Raw genomic sequence first — 20,084 nt, 5'->3', positions numbered from 1 at the left:
CATAGATCAATTACTTAGGACTTCAGTTTTCTAATACATAATTTTTCTCCTTTAAGCCAAGGTTTTTTTTGTAAACATTTGTCATCTGTACTTTTCAGGTACTTCTTGAATTCCCTGATATCTTATTCACTTATAATAAACGAGTAGTGCTATGGTATTAAATGTTATCATATAAATGTAATAATCAATGTTTTTATGGTCATTTCCCAGAGTTCAATTTACCATGTCATTTTTTTAAAGTGTTGCTCCTACTTCATCAAAACACATTGTTTGGAACCTCAAAGGTAGGTACATCCAGTTTACATAGAGTGTTCTGCTGCTTCTCAATATATTTAATCCACAATGAAAATTACCGTAAATAAATTTGCTTTTTCCCAACCAACAGCTCAAATTCACAAAATGAATGCTAAATATGAGAACGGTGAATATAAATACATAAAGGCACTTAAAATTAAAGCTGTTATCCACATGAAGGTTGATTTCACTGCCACATTGTTTTATGCTAGGCATGGTTCTAATGGAATTGGTTTGCCTTAGACTTCCTCTGAGATGACTTATCCTGCCTGTTATAGAGTAATGTGCTTATTGCGTACCCCAAACCACATTGCAACTTGGCATGTTCCGTAAATGCAAATTATTGCCTGGGCTTAAAGAACCAGTAAGGTAACGCTGTCATCCACCTGAAGGTTGGTTTGAGTGCCTCAGCGTCTTACTTGGCATGTGCCCTTGTCTTCCTCCGAGCTTTGAACTGCCTTAACCAGAAAGTTGTAGGGGGCCCACAGTTTAATATGCAATTCTAAACCATGCAATACGACATTTCCCACATTACTTAGTTTTACCAGAAGTGATGAAAGTTGTAAGTGACAATAAAAATGCTAGGCCTGACTGGGGACTCAGGCCGAAATCTTAGGATTTGTAATCTGGAACTTTCATCACTGTGCCACGAAGCTACTAAAAACGCAATATACGAAGAAAAATCTTAAGGACTGACAAGAGATAAAGACAAGCAACTTTGGTTTTGTGGCACTCAGAAAAAGGTATCCTCCATGCAGGAATATACATTTTAAATAACTTCTCATCAATCATAGAATGTTTAACAATGTACAGAAGTTCTGGTTGAAATCAGAAAGCTGGTCAAGCTCCGTATTTTTCGTTTGTGTACCTATCGACAATGCACCACTTCTTTCTTTCGATGAGTCATATCCTTGATTCCTAAATGAAATGCTGAACATAAGATAAGCCTAAAGGACTTACTGACGCCCAGCTCATACTCATATAGTAACTTACACATAATATGAGTTCAATAAAATATTTGACTTCTGCATATCTTAAATGCAATGACAGGAAACTATCTTAACTTATAAAGCATTCAGTTTTTTGTTGTTCTTTCAAGCTTCTCCACAGCAATGAGGACCAATTAAGACCTGTGTAATGAATATTAATTCCAAGTAGATTAATGTGTACTGTCTAATGTCAAAATACCATATTTCTGAACATTTTCCTGTCTGGCCACCATGGATTTCAAAGAAATTTTACACGAACATTTGCATGACCCCAAGGAACGCTGAAAGTTTAACATTCATCGAAGCAGTACCGGCCAAAGTCCTTTCTTTCACTCCATGTGGAACTTTGTACAGAATGAGCATAAATTTCTGGTGACTGAGTTGTTATTTTAGGCAATATTTTGTTCAAAGAAATAAAATTTGACCATCTTGTGCAATTTTATCCATTCTCTTAAGAATCATAATGTAAAAGAACTTTACAAGTAATATTCAGCCAGAAAAGTTTAGGCAAAATCATCCAATAAAATTTAATCGTTTGGCTTCCTATATCCAAGGGGCGAAAGGTATGGAGAACATGAAACATCTTATGTCATAATCTAACAACGTTATTAAGTATAAAGTTTCATTTATGTAACACTTTTCAAACTGAATACATTAAGTGCAAAGTCAAAGATTTAATAAAAAAAAAAGTCAAAAATTCAATTTTTTTCCACCTCATTTTGCAAAAACCCATGTTATAGAAAACCTTCCAAACTGGGCTCATTAGAAAGATCATGAACTCAATCACAAAAAAATGTGTATTTGGCTATCCAATGAGGGCTAACAATGCTACATAATAGAATAAAATTTTCACTCTACAGTGGAGTGTGCACTGATATGAAACTTCCTGGCAGATTAAAACTGTGTGCCAGACCGAGACTCGAACTCAAGACCTTTGCCTTTCGCGGGCAAGTGCTCTACCAACTGAGCTACCCAAGCAAGACTCATGCCCCGTCCTCACAGCTTTAATTCCACCAGTAACTCATCTCCTACCTTCCAAACTTCACAGAAGCTCTCCTGCGAACCTTGCAGAACTAGCACTCCTGGAAGAAAGGATATTGCGGAGACATGGCTAGATAATATGAATCACAACTGAGCACAAAAATCGCATCACGAAAAAAATGTGAACTTCGGATTCTTAAATCTCTGAGAGTAGATGCATGAAGAACATTAAACTTCATATGCGATAGCTCGGTAGCAGATGGATGTGGAGTACAAAATTTAATTTGCCTGCTATTTTTGTAATTTTTATGAAAACCTTTACACAAATTTGGAAAACATTACATGAATGATATTTTACAGTGGAAAACTTCAGTTGATTTGTGACAGTATGCAATGGCACTCCATATACCGGCACCTCTGATGAAAAGAAAATCAGAACAGCCGCAGATTTTGAGATGTGGCACAAATTACGATTGAACTTTTGTTGTGGTTAATGCAATGTAAAAGTATTCCTACTTGGTGCGTTGTATTCAAACTTCTGAACAGCTCAGATAAGTGTTAAAGTAATGTTTTATGAAGCCTCAATTTCAAGAGTACTCTCTTTTTTTCACAAATCAATCACTGATTGAAATCCTCATGTTGCTAAGCTGCTGTGTCCAAAGTTTCATGCTTATCATGCCTTTAAACAATGAGCTATATGAAGCCAAATTTAAAACCTTATTTTCAGCAGGTTTTTTTGGCTACTTTGCCTCAATTTATGTAGGACAGTTAGCCAATGTTGGAAATTAAACCCAGTTTCCTCCTGTTTAGAATGAGACTGAAGGTTTAAAAGAAAAATGATATTTATAAAAGAAGTGATTAATATATTCTATTCTTTCCACAAAAATCATCATCTTTTCAATGAATTTGTAGATAAATGGAAAATAGAAGGAGAATGAATTTCTGTATTTCACATCCTTGTGCTACCGAGCTATTGCATGTCAAGGTTCATGTTCTGCATTTAATCCGCAAGATATAAAAATCCGAAGTTTACATTTTTTTTGTGCCATGACCTTCGCTTCCAACTTTGATTCTAGCTTCCAACTTTGATTCAAATTACCTAGAGTTGTAAGCCAGTGCTAGATATCAAATACACTTTTTTGCGGTTAAAACCATGGTCTTTCTAGTGGGCCAGTTGGGAAAGTTTTATAGAACACATTTTTTTTGCAAAATAAGGTCAATAATACCTCATTTTCCACCTTACAAATCTTCAACTTTGCACTTAATTTATTCAGTGTTGAAAAGCAGTACATAAATGAAACTTTATTTTTGAGAACCTTGTGGGGGTATGTTACTACATGTCAAGTTTCACATTCATCATACCTTTGGTTCTCAAGATATAAGAAGCCAAATTTACAATATTTTCAGGCGATTTTGGATACAATTTTCTGGCTGAATATTACTTGAAAAATTCATTTCACTAACAATCTTAGGACACTGTGTAAAGCTGTATAAGATGGCCACAGTTCATTTCTTACAACAATATACTGCTTGAGATATAATAGCTCAAAGTCATCAGAAATTAATGCTCGCTCTGTGCAACATTACACATGGAGTCAAATGACTATATATGTAGGCCAGTCCTGCTTCCGCGAACCTTGAACTTTACCAGTGTCATTGAGATCACATGCTAATGTTGAACATCAATTCATAAAACCCATGTTGGTTGGGCAGGGAAGCCTAGTTGAGTTGACATGGAATGACCAGTATGATATGCATTTTAGTCCACTGAATACTGTGCTATAACATCAACAATAACCAACATACAATTTTAGCAACAGTGTCCTTCTTCACAGATTCGTTAACTCTGAACATCAGCGTGAATAAACATATATTTGTGAGAATTTTCAGAAGTTATGAGTGTAATGCGTAACACATTTACTAGTAAATCTGTGTTAGTGACTTACAGTTACTGCAGCACACATTGTAGTACCATATCCTGTTTCATTTAGATTTCCCTTTCGATAGGAGTGTATTTTGTCAGCATCTATAATAAATAACTAGTATTTTGGGGTTTGTTAGCAACTATAACATCAGAAAAGATTCAAGGAACCACTAACTTTTATCCTACGTTATTCTGTTGCCTTAATAGAAATATCATTTATTAACTGCTTCAGTTCTGAATAGGTATCGTTGTTGTTGTTGTGGTCTTCAGTCCTGAGACTGGTTTGATGCAGCTCTCCATGCTACTCTATCCTGTGCAAGCTTCTTCATCTCCCAGTACCTACTGCAACCTACATCCTTCTGAATCTGCTTGGTGTATTCATCTCTTGGTCTCCCCCTACGATTTTTGCCCTCCACGCTGCCCTCCAATACTAAATTGGTGATCCCTTGATGCCTCAGAACTTGTCCTACCAACCGATCCCTTCTTCTGGTCAAGTTGTGCCACAAACTTCTCTTCTCCCCAATCCTACTCAATACTTCCTCATTAGTTATGTGATCTAATCTTCAGCATTCTTCTGTAGCACCACTTTTCGAAAGCTTCTATTCTCTTCTTGTCCAAACTATTTACCGTCCATATTTCACATCCACACATAGCTACACTCCATACAAATACTTTCAGAAATGACTTCCTGACACTTAAATCTATACTCGATGTTAACAAATTTCTCCTCTTCAGTAACACTTTCCTTGCCATTGCCAGTCTACATTTTACATCCTCTCTCCTTCGACCATCATCAGTTATTTTGCTCCCCAAATAGCAAAACTCCTTTACTACTTTAAGTGTCTCATTTCCTAATCTAATACCCTCAACATCACCCAACTTAATTCGACTACATTCCATTATCCTCGTTTTGCTTTTGTTGATGTTCATCTTATATCCTCCCTTCAAGACACCATCCATTCCGTTCAACTGCTCTTGCAAGTCCTTTGCTGTCTCTGACAGAATTACAATGTCATCGGCAAACCTCAAAGTTTTTATTTCTTCTCCATGGATTTTAATACCTACTTCAAACTTTTCTTTTGTTTCCTTTACTGCTTGCTCAATATACAGATTGAATAACATCGGGGAGAGGCTACAACCCTGTCTTACTCCCTTCCCAACCACTGCTTCCCTTTCATGTCCCTCGACTCTTATAACTGCCATCTGCTTTCTGTACAAATTGTAAATGGCCTTTCGCTCCCAGTATTTTACCCCTGCCACCTTTAGAATTTGAAAGAGAGTATTCCAGTCAACATTGTCAAAAGCGTTCTCTAAGTCTACAAATGCTAGAAACGTAGGCTTGCCTTTCCTTAATCTAGCTTCTAAGATAAGTCGTAGGGTCAGTATTGCCTCACGTATTCCAGTATTTCTACGGAATCCAAACTGATCTTCCCCGAGGTCGGCTTCTACTAGTTTTTCCATTCGTCTGTAAAGAATTCGTGTTAGTATTTTGCAACTGTGGCTTATTAAACTGATTGTTCGGTAATTTTCACATCTGTCAACACCTGCTTTCTTTGGGATTGGAATTATTATATTCTTCTTGAAGTCTGAGGGTATTTCGCCTGTTTCATACATCTTGCTCACCAGATGGTAGAGTTTTGTCAGGACTGGCTCTCCAAAGGCCGTCAGTAGTTCCAATGGAATGTTGTCTACTCTGGGGGCCTTGTTTCGACTTAGGTCTTTCAGTGCTCTGTCAAACTCTTCACGCAGTATCGTATCTCCCATTTCATCTTCATCTACATCCTGTTCCATTTCCATAATATTATCCTCAAGTACATCGCTCTTGTGTAGACCCTCTATGTACTCCTTCCACCTTTCTGCTTTCCCTACTCTTGATGTTCATACAAGTGGTTCTCTTATCTCCAAAGGTCTCTTTAATTTTCCTGTAGGCAGTTTCTATCTTACCCCTAGTGAGATAAGCCTCTACATCCTTACATTTGTCCTCTAGCCATCCTTGTTTAGCCATTTTGCACTTCCTGTCGATCTCATTTTTGAGACGTTTGTATTCCTTTTTGCCTGCTTCATTTACTGCATTTTTATATTTTCTCCTTTCATCAATTAAATTCAATATTTCTTCTGTTACCCAAGGATTTCTACTAGCCCTCGTCTTTTTACCTATTTGATCCTCTGCTGCCTTCACTACTTCATCCCTCAAAGCTACCCATTCTTCTTCCACTGTATTTCTTTCCCCCATTCCTGTCAATTGTTCCCTTATGCTCTCCCTGAAACTCTGTACAACCTCTGGTTCTTTCAGTTTATCCAGGTCCCATCTCCTTAAATTCCAACCTTTTTGCAGTTTCTTCAGTTTTAATCTACAGGTCATAACCAATAGATTGTGGTCAGAGCCCACATCTGCCCCTGGAAATGACTTACAATTTAAAACCTGGTTCCTAAATCTCTGTCTTCCCATTATATAATCTATCTGATACCTTTTAGTATCTCCAGGGTTCTTCCATGTATACAACCTTCTATCATGATTCTTAAACCAAGTGTTAGCTATGATTAAGTTGTGCTCTGTGCAAAACTCTACCAGGCGGCTTCCTCTTTCATTTCTTAGCCCCAATCCATATTCACCTACTACATTTCCTTCTCTCCCTTTTCCTACACTCGAATTCCAGTCACCCATGACTATTAAATTTTCGTCTCCCTTCACTATCTGAATAATTTCGTTTATTTCATCATACATTTCTTCAATTTCTTCCTCATCTGCAGAGCTAGTTGGCATATAAACTTGTACTACGGTAGTAGGTGTGGCCTTCGTATCTATCTTGGCCACAATAATGCGTTCACTATGCTGTTTGTAGTAGCTTACCCGCATTCCTATTTTCCTATTCATTATTAAACCTACTCCTGCATTACCCCTATTTGACTTTGTGTTTATAACCCTGTAGTCACCTGACCAGAAGTCTTGTTCCTCCTGCCACCTAACTTCACTAATTCCCACTATATCTAACTTTAACCTATCCATTTCCCTTTTTAAATTTTCTAACCTACCTGCCCAATTAAGGGATCTGACATTCCATGCTCCGATCCGTAGAACGCCAGTTTTCTTTCTCCTGATAACGACATCCTCTTGAGTAGTCCCCGCCTGGAGATCCGAATGGGCGACTATTTTACCTCCGGAATATTTTACCCAAGAGGACACCATCATCATTTAATCATACAGTAAAGCTGCATGCCCTCGGGAAAAATTACGGCCGTAGTTTCCCCTTGCTTTCAGCCGTTCGCAGTACCAGCACAGCAAGGCCGTTTTGGTTATTGTTACAAGGCCAGATCAGTCAATCATCCAGACTGTTGCCCTTGCAACTACTGAAAAGGCTGCTGCCCCTCTTCAGGAACCACACGTTTGTCCGGCCTCTCAACAGATACCTCTCCGTTGTGGTTGTACCTACGGTACGACTATCTGTATCGCTGAGGCACGCAAGCCTCCCCACCAACGGCAAGGTCCATGGTTCGTGGGGTATTATTAATGTGGTTTAGCTTAACAGAGTCATAAAAGAGAATCGGCAAGCTAATTTTAGAGTTATTTGTTTACTGTTCTTCAAAGTATTGCATCAGTCCCTATGCAGCCCCATTGTGAATGCTGTTCTTGGACCTGGGATGAGTTAGTTGCATTTGCAAGATACTGAAAATCACCCTAATCACTGTCAAACAATTGGAAGCTGTTGCAAATAGGTGTAGAAGTAGAGTTCTTGAGAGCCATGCACTGGTGATATCAAAGGTATCTCAAGTACTATCATGTCCTGTAGGCCTTATCTCATCTACAGGAAGAATGGGACCTACTGTTACTTGTCCACTTGGCCTGTACATGGGAGACAGTGACCAGTGAGACCTCAGGGTGACATACTGCTCTCCATAACAGACACATTTGAAGTGATGTATTCAAATGAAACCAAAACTGAGCCAATGAGACTAACTTCATCTGTTGGGAAACTTGTTGTATAAATGTCAAATGGCAAGGTCTAGCAATTGCAGGCAATTCAAACAAACAGCAAATAATGGTATACCTTAGAGAAATGGCAGTGGGGTGGGAAAGAACACCAGGTGCACTCAGCATGTATGCCTGGTGGCCTCATTCAGCATGCTGAAGAGGCTAATCTTGCAGCCACTTAGGGAACAGGAGGCTTTCAACTGCAGATTGTGGTGCACATTGGAACAAACAATGCCTGTCATCTAGGTTTCAAGGTCTTACATGGATAATTCCCGCAACTGATAGAGAACGCTGAGATGACCAGCCTCTTTCAGGAAGTTTCAAGGAAGCTCACAATTTGCAGCATTGCCCCCAGAGCTGATTGTGACTGCCTGATTCTCAGTTGAGTAGGATTGAATCAAAGACTCTGAATGTTCTGCGACAAGCTAAGCTGTGGCTTCCTAGATTTGTGCCATAGCTTTGAGAACTCCAAGGACTCACTAAATGGGTCTTGTGTGCGCTACACATCAGAGTCTGCTATCCAGGTACCTGTTAGATTACATGACTCTCCATCCAGTCCATATAACGAAAGCTGTAGGGGAACTGAAAGTGTTAGTGTAAGATCCAAAGAAATGTCCCCTACAGGTGAGGGTATTGAAATCTTAGTGATTAACTGCTGAAGTATTCACAAAAAAGTGCCAGAGTTCGAGGCACTCCTAAAATGCATTGGCTTTTCAAAATATTAGGTACAGAAGGCGGGTTAAAACTCAAAACTGATAGTAGTGTGATTTTTGGGAAAGTCTAAGTGTATATTGAAAGGATAGGCTAATAGAAATTGGAGTTGGGTTTATTTGGGGGACAAGACCAAACAGCGAGATCTTCAGTCTCTTCAGATAAGTGAAGGAAGTTGGCCGTGCACTTTCAATGGAGCCATCCTAGCATTTGCCTGAAATGATTTAGGGAAATCACAGAAAACCTAAATTGGGATGGCTGGACACGGGGTTGAACCATCATCCTCCCGAATGCCAGTCCAGTGTGCTAACCATTGCGCCACCTCACTTGGTAATGGAAAATGGAGGTGGTGTATTTGTTGCAGCAGACAAGAAATTCATATCCAACATAGACATTGAAACTGCATGCAATATTGTTTACGTAAGATTCACTATCAAAGGTGAGCAAAAACTTACAATCAAATCCTCGCCTCCACATGCAACTGAAATTTTTAAAGCAAACCTAAGCTCACAAGCACACAAGTTCCCAGTCACACTGTCATCCTTGGAGAGATGTAATCATCCAACTATCAACTGGGAAAATTACAGTTGGAAGCAGTGGGAATGATAAAATGAACAGCAAAGAGTTACTGAATGCCTTTTCCAAGAACTATCTATAACACATTGTTCAGAAGCCCTCATGATGAGAATACATTGGATTTAATGACAACATTCATAATTGGAGCAACTTTTTATGGTGGGCAGTCATCATAAAAACACTTCTAAAGAAACTGATGCTACTGTATAACAGGTGTAAAACAAAGCATAGGGCTATACATCAATAGATGATGAATGGAAAATATTTTACTGTCAATATTTTATTGTCAATATTTTATTGTCAACAGTGCAATGTGAAAGGCCTTCAACAATGACTGTAACAGAATATTATCGAAGAATCTCTCACAAAAACCAGACAAGTTACTGTCATATGTAAAGGCTGTTAATAGTGACTGAACACTCATGGGCAAAACGGGCTGAAACATGGGGCAGCAAAACCAAAAACAGAAGTGCTTAATTCAGTTTTAAAATGTTCCTGTACAAATGAAAATCCAGGAGTATTGTCCTACTTTAATTCTTGACGAGCTACAAAGATGAATGGCAGATACACATATTAGCAGTGGTGTTGAAAAACAACTGAAATAGTTAAAACTGAAAAAAGTTCTAAGGCCTGATGAAAACCCTATAAACATAGGTCATAAGGGTCAAACACCTGGCACTAGAAGTGATTCACAAAACTAACGTTTAATATCCTTGCAATCCATTTGTTGTAGAATGTTAAAAAAAAAAAAAATTCTGAGCTCAAATGTAATGAGGTGTCTAGAGCAGAATGACATCTGCCACGCCATCCAGCATGGATTATGAAAATATTGATCATGTGAAACCCAAATCACACTTTTCTCCAGACATTGTTAAAACCATTAATCAAAGCAGCCACGTAGACACAGTACCTGTATTTCTTAACTTCCAAAAGGTAGTTGGCTCAGTACCACACCTATGCGCATTATCAAGGGTACAATCAAATATGGTATCAAGGGAAATTTACAACTCAATTTAGGATTTCTTGGCAAGGAGGACACAGCATGTTATCTTGGAAGGAGAGTCATAGACAATGTAAAAGTAGCTTTAAGTGTGCCTCCTGACAAGTGTGTTGTGACCCTTGCTGTTCATGTTCTATACTGATAACCTTTCAGACAATATTAACAGTAACCTCAGATTTCCTGCAGATGACACAGTTACTTATCAAAAAGTACTCCCTGATAAAAGTTGAATAAATACTCTGCTCAATCTTGGTAAGATTTCAAAGTGGTGCAAACACTGGAAGACTGGCAGCCTCTAAAAATATGGGGACAATTTTACATAAAAAAAGAAGAGACATAGTACCCTATGACTATAATATCAATGAATCACAACTGCAATTGGTAACTCCTATAAATATCAGGGGGTATTAATTCATAGGGACGTGAAATGAAAAGATCATGTAGGTTCAGTTGTAGGTGAATCAGGTGATAGACATCACTTCATTCATTGAATACTAGGGAAATACAACCACTCTATGAGGGCAATTGGCAACAAAACATTTGTGTGACTCATTCTAGAATGTTGCTCAAGTGAGAGGGGCTCGTACCAAATAGGACTAGCAAGGGATATTGACATATACAGAAAAGCACACCACAAATGATCAAGGCTTGTCTGACCCACGAGATACTGTCATAGAGATGCTGAAGCAACTGAACTGGCTTACACATGAAGACAGTTGCAAATATCCAGATAGAACCTCCTTACTAAGTTTGAAGGACCTGCTTTAAGTGTCAAATATAGGGATATACAATCCCCTATGTACTGCTCATGTAAGATTTATGAGGATAAGTTTAGACTAATTACAGCATGCAAAGAGGAATTGAAACAGTCATTCTTCCCCAATTCCATACACAAATGGAACAGTAAAAAGTCCCAACAATTGACACAATGGGGGTACTTCACATTGGTTTGCAGAGTACAGATGTAAATGTTACATTATAGACAATGCATACCTATGTTATTTGAAATCATAATATTCACCATCATAATATCCACCATACGAAATACAGGTTGGCAGTTGGAAAAATGTAAAGCTAGCTGAATACATAAAATGATGTAACCACTGAAAGAGCTTCACCCAGTATATGTCACCATGGCACTATCTTGAACAGAATGGACAGTATCTTGAAAGTAGGATATACAATGAACATCAACAAAAGCAAAACAAGGATAATAGAATGTAGTCTAATTAAATCAGGTATGCTGAGGGAATTAGATTAGGAAATGAGACACTTAAAGTAGTAAATGAGTTTTGCTATATGGGAAGCAAAATAACTGAGGGTGGTTGAAGTAGGGAGGATATGAAGTTTAGACCGGCAATGGCAAGAAAAGCAGTTCTCAAGAAGAGAAATTTGTTAACTCGAGCACAGATTTAAGTGTCAGGAAGTCCTTTCTAAAAGTATTTGTAAGGAATGTAGCCATGTAAGGGACAATTATGAGTTAAGACAAGAATGGAATAGAAGATTTTGAAATGTGGTGCTACAGAAGTATGCTTAAGATTAGATGGATACATCACGTAACTAATGAGGGGGTACTGAATAGTGGGGAGAAGAGAAATTTGGGTAAAACCTGAGTAAAAGAAGGGATCAGTTGGTACGACACATTCTGAGGCATCAAGGGATCACCAATTTAGTACTGGAGGGAAGCATGTGGAGTAAGAATTGTAGCGGTAGACCAAGAGATGAATACAGTAAGCAGATTCTGAGGGATGAAGGTTGTAGTAGTTACTCGGAGATGAAGAGGCTTGCACAGGATAGAGTAGCATGGAGAGCTGCATCAAACCAGTATTTGGACTGAAGACCACCACCACATAATCATAAAATTTGTAAGAAATATACAGCACATAGGTAAGACAGTCCTGAAGACTCAATTCTATACAATTTGAATGAAATATAACCTCTATCATCCATTGTTTTGAGAATGAGAATTTTAACTACTTGGGGAAAAAAGTGAAAGAGTGCATTTCTTCTCAGATTGTCATCTTCAAATCTAAGTCCATGTTGGGCTACCTATCAGTATGCCATCACACACCATAACCAATAAATTGTATTCACATTTTCAACTTCCGTCAACTCACAAACTGTCAACTTTCAACCCAATTTTCACATCAGTACAAAATACTGTGTGTGGTACCACTGAAGTAGTCATAGGTGAATACTATGTTGTGTTTATGTTACTTTAAAATGAAGAATGATTCCATTTATGGTCCAACAAAGGAATTGCTAACAACTTTGTGGAAGTACAAAACACTGATACATATTAAATAAATTTTCACTTTGCAACAGAGTGTGCACTTATCTGAAGATTCAAACTGTATATGGAGTAAGACCTGAACACAGAACCTTTGCTTTCACAGGCAATTGCTCTACTCACCAAGTTATTCACGCACAACTCACAAACCTACCCTCACAGTTTTATTTACACCAGTAACTTTCCTCTACCTTCCAGACTTCACCCTTGCAGGACTACCACTCCTGGATGAAAGGATAAGGAAAGAAATGGCTACTAAGCCGTAGTCTAAAGAAATATTAGCAGAATGACTTTTCACCCTGTAGCACAGTATGCATTTATTTGAAATTTCCTGGCAGATTAAAACTGTGTGCTGAAGTATGACTTGAGCCCTTTCTTACAGAAATGCTCATCCCACAAGATATGCAGGATAACGCCTGCGAAGTTTGCAAAGTAGCAGAGAGGTAGGGCCTACTGGTGGAAGTAGAGCTGAGGGCAGGACAGGAGTCGTGCATGGATAGCTCAGCTGATAGGGCATTTGCCCACAGGGCAAATGTTTCATGTTCAGATACAGTTTTAACTTGTCATTTAGTTACACAGATACCAGCTGCCTGCACTGTGAGAGGAAAGGAGGGCCAACCCTTGTCAACCAATACTGCTCCACTCACCTTGGTAGTCTATATAAGGCATCTTTGTAACAGTAAGACCTTCTAATAGGAAGGATGGTACTGCACGTAATACTTCACAGGAAGTATGACATAAATATTTTCACTTTGTGCTACCGATATCACTTGTCTGTCATTTCTCAGTTTGGTAAAATTTTTGTACTTGCTTGTACGATTGTTATCTACACAAATATTTGATGTATTTAATTATGTTTCCTAATCTTTTACAAGCATAAACCTTTGTATATTTGCGTTTGTGAGCTAGATAATTTCAATACTTTCCTGCAATAGTGTAATGATATTCAGCACTTAAATTAGATACTAGAGTGTGATTGTGTTCCTCCCCCTTGATATCTTGGTTGTAGTGACAGGCTAATCTGTAGCATAGCCAGATGTCAACATTTTCACAAGATGTAACACACTTTCACTGTAACCTGCCACAACTGCATGGAAATTTTTTTAAGTACTCCATACTACGTACATTTTCAACGAGAATTTTGGTGCATATTATGTTCACACATCATTCATTACTTACGAGAAATGCATTGTTTTGTGGGGTTGTGATGTGGTCAATAAGTACCTATAATAAAAACTTGTCCCACCAGTCTTAAAGTTTTAATTCCTTTCGGCATCCAGTTCGTAATTACTTGAGTTTTGTTTACCATGTAAAAATACAGAGAAAGTATCACTTTAAGAAAGACAAGGATCCAGTAGCGGAAATCTCCTGTAACTGCGGCCACACACGTAGTAGTCCGAAACCATTAAATCATAAACAATTCAGATTGTTCGGTAGTACACATGAACATGTTGTACATCCTACAAAACAAGCTACATAAGCTAACTGTGTAAGATACAAACATCAACATCCTAGCAATCATTAAAATCCTACATTGCAATAAACTCCAATAGGGGATAAACTACTTTAAAAAATAATGATTCAAATAATGACTAATAGCAGAGCGCCTTCGAATCTAATGTAATTTCAGTTTGTTTATTTACCTTCGACAACACCGCAAATAAAGTTGCCATTTTTCACATGTAAGTTGTCAACAGTTGCACTCTTGTCAGCCATTTTGCTGGGACAGCTGCTAGACTTGATATTGTGTATAAACTTTACCGCACGCCAATACCACTACCTTTATTTTTTAAAATTTTTTTTCGTCAAGCGCCAGTAAATCAGCTACAGATTATCGCTCAATACAATTTACTATTAACGACACCTGTCGAAGGATAAGGTGCAGGTTCTAAAAACACAAACTTCATCGATTTACTTTCACAAAGAAGTTAAACGACTCGGGCAAAGTTGTGTAGTACTTCCACTATAGATAAACCAGTCCCCATATACAAGTCGATAAGTCACAATGCATGCAGACCTACCGATATTTTCGAAATTAATATACGATTATCATGGTTGTAACCGAATAGCATGTCAAGTAGTAATTTTCTGTCAAAAACGGTCATGTAAAATTTTAAAATTGGAAAATAATTTTTAGGGGCTTGTCAATGCCTGAAGCATACACCATTAACACGCAGCAAAAATTCATGTTAAAGTTTCAACGAGGCAATGCTGTATGGCATCATTTATTGGAAATACTGAACGCACGAGGACATATATAAATGAGTTGGAAACAGTATAGCCAATCTTCACATCAAATGAACTTTTCCGATTTTGGCCGACGGTTACGTGATTTCTGATAATCGTCAATACATCGTTTACTTGTAGTCAGTCGCCAAAATTTCTATAGGTGTTAACCATGAATACCAGTCGAAACTCAATTTAAAAAATTTCTTTACATTTTCTCATGTTTACAACTATGATTTAGGTTTAATGTTTGTGTTCTAAGATGTTGTGTATTCTATTTTTACTCTAAGAAAGTGACTGTAAGAATGTCGTAAAAAAACAAAACAAAACTTGTACTGCCAAAGTTTATTGTTTCAATGTTTGTTGCTTTGATGGAGTGATTATAACCATGACTTCAAATGAGGAATTTTTACGTACGTTTGATTGATGATCCAGCTGCCTTATGCCCAGCAAGTAAAGGATTGCCCTCAAATTACTTGTAATAATCGCTTTTGTATTCTTTGCAGCGGAAGAAGTAACGAAGCAGGCTTTCCGTGAAAAAGTTTGGAATTATTTAGAGAAGAATGATTTAGCAGCATTTCCAAGACCAGTACACAACCGCATACCCAACTTCAAGGGCTCGGAAGAGGCTGCTCATAAACTAAAAGAAATTGACACCTTTTTAGCGTCCCATGTTGTTAAAGTGAATCCTGACAAGCCCCAGGAAACTGCTCGCTTACTGGCTTTGGAAGTAATAATCTATGGCTTAGTTTTTAAATAGCAGGTGTTGTGAGATGTGAGCCAGAAAATATGTTGGCTGTTTTGTACAGTTTAATGTTTTCTCATTAGTTTGGTTTGTCAGCCATCTAAAGTAGAATTTTCGTTACTGACAGAGTATTACTCCCCTTACTATTTACAGCTTAGCACTGACAGATCTAAATTAGATATTTCCGTTAAGACCAGGCTGCAAGAACCTGGGGAATGCACATTTAGCTATAAAAAGTTCTGCACGACTTTGGCTATGGGAATGTTTTGCTTGTCAGTAGAAGTATGGTTGCTTAATTTCGCCATTAATCACTTTACATTAGTAAATTACGTACATGAAATAGTTTGACTAACCAGTGATGTATAGAATTCGTGATTGTACATCACTAAATTGATTTTGAATATTTGAGGCTGTACTTTTGTGAAGATGCATAGTTCTACTGTTGCTGTTTACAGTTCACTAATTTAGACTGAACGTTTGTTTAGGCTGCACATTTTACACTATATTTTCTGCTTGTACTTGAGCTTTTATTCATAAATTTCAATAATTTATAGTTATTATTTTCATGGGTTATATATTCTTGTGGTGGTTTATGAGTACAAGGTGAAATGCATTCTTTTGATGGCCCTAGTGGCTGTTTTGTCTGTTCTCCCTCCTCTGTCAGTATGATGTATGTGCCAGTATCGTGTGTTTCTGTCAGTGGTACAAAATGGAGGGGGGGAGGGAGGGGGTGGGAGAAGAAGAAGAAGAAGAAGGATGCCAGCATGTAAACTATTTCTCTCAAATACCATCTGTAGAGAAACGTAAGGTCAGCATTTGAGAAATGATAGCTGCACTCTCGAGGCACTACAGATAGGTGCGGAATTTAATATAGGGCACTAGTACAGTTTGTTGATTGATAGGTTTTAAAGGAAAAACATAATCTGTTAACTAGAAAATGAACTGACAGGTGGAAAGAATGTGCAGATATACCATACATTATTAAGGTTAAGCAATAACAGCCGTGTAATAGAAAAGTGAAAATTAAGAACAGCACAGAACTGAGAAAAAAAGTAATGAAAAGTTCTGTCAGATACTAGTAGGTATTTTCTTAAACCGCAACCAGTTTTACCTTTACAATTGGGCCATTTCAAGTGAATCTGAAAATTGTGATCTTGTGAACAAATGGGTCATTCCATGTCAAGTCACCCAGGCCTTGACACCAACCATGTCAGATTTTGATGAAACTTGGTAAAATTACTTCTTTTATCATCCTGGAAGCACTTGTAAAATTTTTTTGCTCTATCTCTTATAGTTTTTTTTATAAGTTTTTAAAGTTTTTAGATTTGGCGTTGTTTCAGCAGTCGGAAATCGTAACTTAAACATGTCCTCACAACTAAAAAAATTTGTATGTTAAAGAATACTCAAGATATCAGTATGAAATTTTGGAATAAGTTTGTGTATTATATCTAAATGTTAAAAAATTACAAGTAGTTTTTTTTTTTTTTTACAAAAACTGCAATATCTAGAGTCTCAGACCTGATAGAAAGCTCAAATTTGTTTTAAAATACTCTTAATTGTATAGGCTATTAGATAAAAGAAAAATTATGTTGGCTTTTTAACCCGTTCAATAGTTATCTAATTTTTTAAATAATATTAATTATGAAACTTCCTGGCAGATTAAAACTGTGTGCCCGACCAAGACTCGAACTCGGGACCTTTGCCTTTTGCGGGCAAGTGCTCTACCAACTGAGCTACCGAAGCACGACTCACGCCCGGTACTCACAGCTTTACTTCTGCCAGTACCTCGTCTCCTACCTTCCAAACTTTACAGAAGCTCTCCTGCGAACCTTGCAGAACTAGCACTCCTGAAAGAAAGGATATGCGGAGACATGGCTTAGCCACAGCTTGGATTTTGTTTTGTTATTCCTGTATTTTGAAGTAAAAAATTATTACAGTGTTTAATAGTGCTTGGATAGTACTTTATTAAGTTTATTCGAACTTTCAGTAAGTACTGTTACTTAGTTTACAGAGATTCTTTTCCAATATCCTTTAAAAGTAACCAGAACAGTAATCAGACCAAAAGTGAAATCAGTGTGTCAGATATTCAAACCTGTAGCGTAGGGTTATTTAAAAAATCTGACTGTTTCCAAACAACCTACACACCTTCAAAAAAGTTACAACCGGTACCTGAATTGAGTGAGGAAGAAAAAAAATGTGATCCGCTTACGATCTGCAATTAATCTGTGTGAATTTAAGAATATATGTTCACACCACAGCTACTACTTTTTAAATGTTTTTGAAAAGTATCAAACAACATGTGTAGACCCACTAAAAAAAAACACAAAAAGCCCATCAAAAGTCGTTGAGAAGTGTAGGCTTGGATCTTTCTAAACAATTACTGACAAAAAATAGTAGCATAAAACCTGGACAAAAGCTTTGCTCAACATGCCGTAACTTTTGTGAGGAAAAATTAAGAGTTGAAGTCAATGAAAGTGAAACAGATGATGAAGTCATGATTGAATTAGAATTATTGGAATCCAGAAATGAATCCCTCGTACAAACAAACATTGCTCTTGATAATTTAGGTTTAACACCGATAAAGCTTCATGGCTTGTCAGAACAAAGTAAAGGGTCTTATTTTAAAAGGAAGGTTAGTAGTATTGAAAAGACTGCAAAAAAAAGGCGGTTTCAAAAGCATTAAAATATGATGCACCAAGTTCTGATGATGACGAAGAAGATACAAGTGTGGTTGAGAAAGCAAAGGAATTTTGATGTAATGATTTCTCTTATGAAAGAGAAGATGTCATCTGTTGGAGGTCTAGGAAAAATCCAGATTCTGACCTTGGCTCCAGATTCTTGGAGTCGAAATAAAGTGATGAAAGAATTTAATGTAAGTGAGTACATGGTGAGACAAGCTAGAAAGCTAAAATCTGAAAAGGGTATTTTGGAAACTCCTGGTCCAAAAAAAGGTAAAATTCTTTCTGAAAATACTGTAAGACTTGTAACAGATTTTTATGAAAAGGATGAAAGTTCCAGAGTGCTACCTGGAACAAAAGACAAAGTAAGTGTTCAAAAAAATGTGTACGTGCAAAAAAGACTCATTTTATGTAACTTGAGAGAACTCTATTATTCTTTCAAATGGGATAATCCCGAGGTAGAAGTAGGATTTTCAAAATTTTGTTTCTTGAGACCTAAATGGTGTATCCTTGCTGGTGCTGCAGACACACACACTGTATGTGTATGCAGTATCCACCAGAATGTTAAACTATTATTGGATGCTGTGAAATTTGAAGAATCTTATAAAGACCTAATTAAGATGCTTGTGTGCAACATGGAAAACTAAAACTGCATGCTACATCATTGCGACAGCTGTCCTGCAAATGCTGCACTAACTGAGTACTTAACTGAAAAACTAAGTGAAGATTATGATTTAGAAGAAGAAATTGTAATCAGTCAGTGGGTTAACCCAGACAGGGAAGAAATGATCAAACAGTCTATCAGTGTTGAAGAGTACATTTCTTTATTGGTGAGGTCATTGGAAAAGCTCACCCCGCACTCTTTTATAGCAAAATCCCAATCAGCAGCCTTTAAAAGATTGAAAGAAGACCCACCACCCAAAAAAGCAATTATTGTGATGGATTTCAGTGAAAATTATTCCTTTGTTATACAAAATGAGATCCAAAGTTACCACTGGAATAGAGGTGGTTGTACTCTACACCCAGTTGGAGTTTTCCTAGGAAATGAGGAAAACAATGTTTTTGTTTCCAACCACTGTTTTATTAGTGATGACCAAGAACATGACACTGGTTTTGTTAACTTTGTACAAAAAGAAATTATAAAGTGGCTGTCATTACATCATACTGACATTGACTCAGTTCACTACTTTACAGATGGTTGTGCTGGGCAGTACAAAAATAGAAACAGTTTTAAAAATTTGACTGAACTCTTGAGAGACTTTAATTTGAAGGCCCAACACTCTTTTTTTGCAACAAGTCATGGGAAGTCAATTTGTGATGGCCTAGGAGGAACTATTAAAAGAATTTTAAGGAAAGCCAGTCTACAGCTTTCAGATGAAGAACAAATAATGACAGCAATCGATGTGTACAAGTTTTGTGAAAAAAATATTGAAAACATTCATTTTCACTTTATTGACAAAAAAGAAGCTGATTTGCTACGGTTAAAACTAGAAAAACGTTTTTTCAGCAACCCGAACCATTCCTGGAACAAGAAGTTTTCGTAACTTCAAACCACTTCCAACAAACAACCTTGAAATTAGAAGGACTACAGATAGTGTAAAACCCTCCTTAGTCTTTTCTTTCCATTCTTCTTCTGATCGGGTTTGTGTTGAACCATGCAAATCATGATGGTAACTGGTACTTTGGACAGGTAAAAACAA

General features: G+C 37.3%; 2 protein-coding genes across 2 annotated transcripts in view; one reads left to right on the top strand and one right to left on the bottom strand.

Moving 5' to 3' along the window:
* LOC124787878 (protein O-GlcNAcase) overlaps nt 1-14,645 on the bottom strand; it is a 158,150-nt gene extending 143,505 nt beyond the window's left edge. Inside the window, exon 1 of the mRNA XM_047254854.1 lies at nt 14,379-14,645. Within this exon, the coding sequence (XP_047110810.1) occupies nt 14,379-14,451 (73 nt within the window). The 5' untranslated portion in view covers nt 14,452-14,645. The remainder of the gene's footprint in view (nt 1-14,378) is intronic.
* A 528-nt stretch (nt 14,646-15,173) lies between these two features.
* The window catches only part of LOC124788023 (methenyltetrahydrofolate synthase domain-containing protein), a 148,665-nt gene continuing 143,754 nt past the window's right edge, over nt 15,174-20,084 (top strand). The window contains exons 1-2 of the mRNA XM_047255084.1: nt 15,174-15,374; nt 15,468-15,691. Of these exons, the coding sequence (XP_047111040.1) occupies nt 15,350-15,374; nt 15,468-15,691 (249 nt within the window). The 5' untranslated portion in view covers nt 15,174-15,349. The remainder of the gene's footprint in view (nt 15,375-15,467; nt 15,692-20,084) is intronic.

This window comes from Schistocerca piceifrons, chromosome 3 (assembly GCF_021461385.2).
Source record: "Schistocerca piceifrons isolate TAMUIC-IGC-003096 chromosome 3, iqSchPice1.1, whole genome shotgun sequence".
In the NCBI taxonomy this organism is placed as follows: domain Eukaryota; kingdom Metazoa; phylum Arthropoda; class Insecta; order Orthoptera; family Acrididae; genus Schistocerca; species Schistocerca piceifrons.
This window is presented reverse-complemented; position numbering and strand designations above follow the sequence as displayed.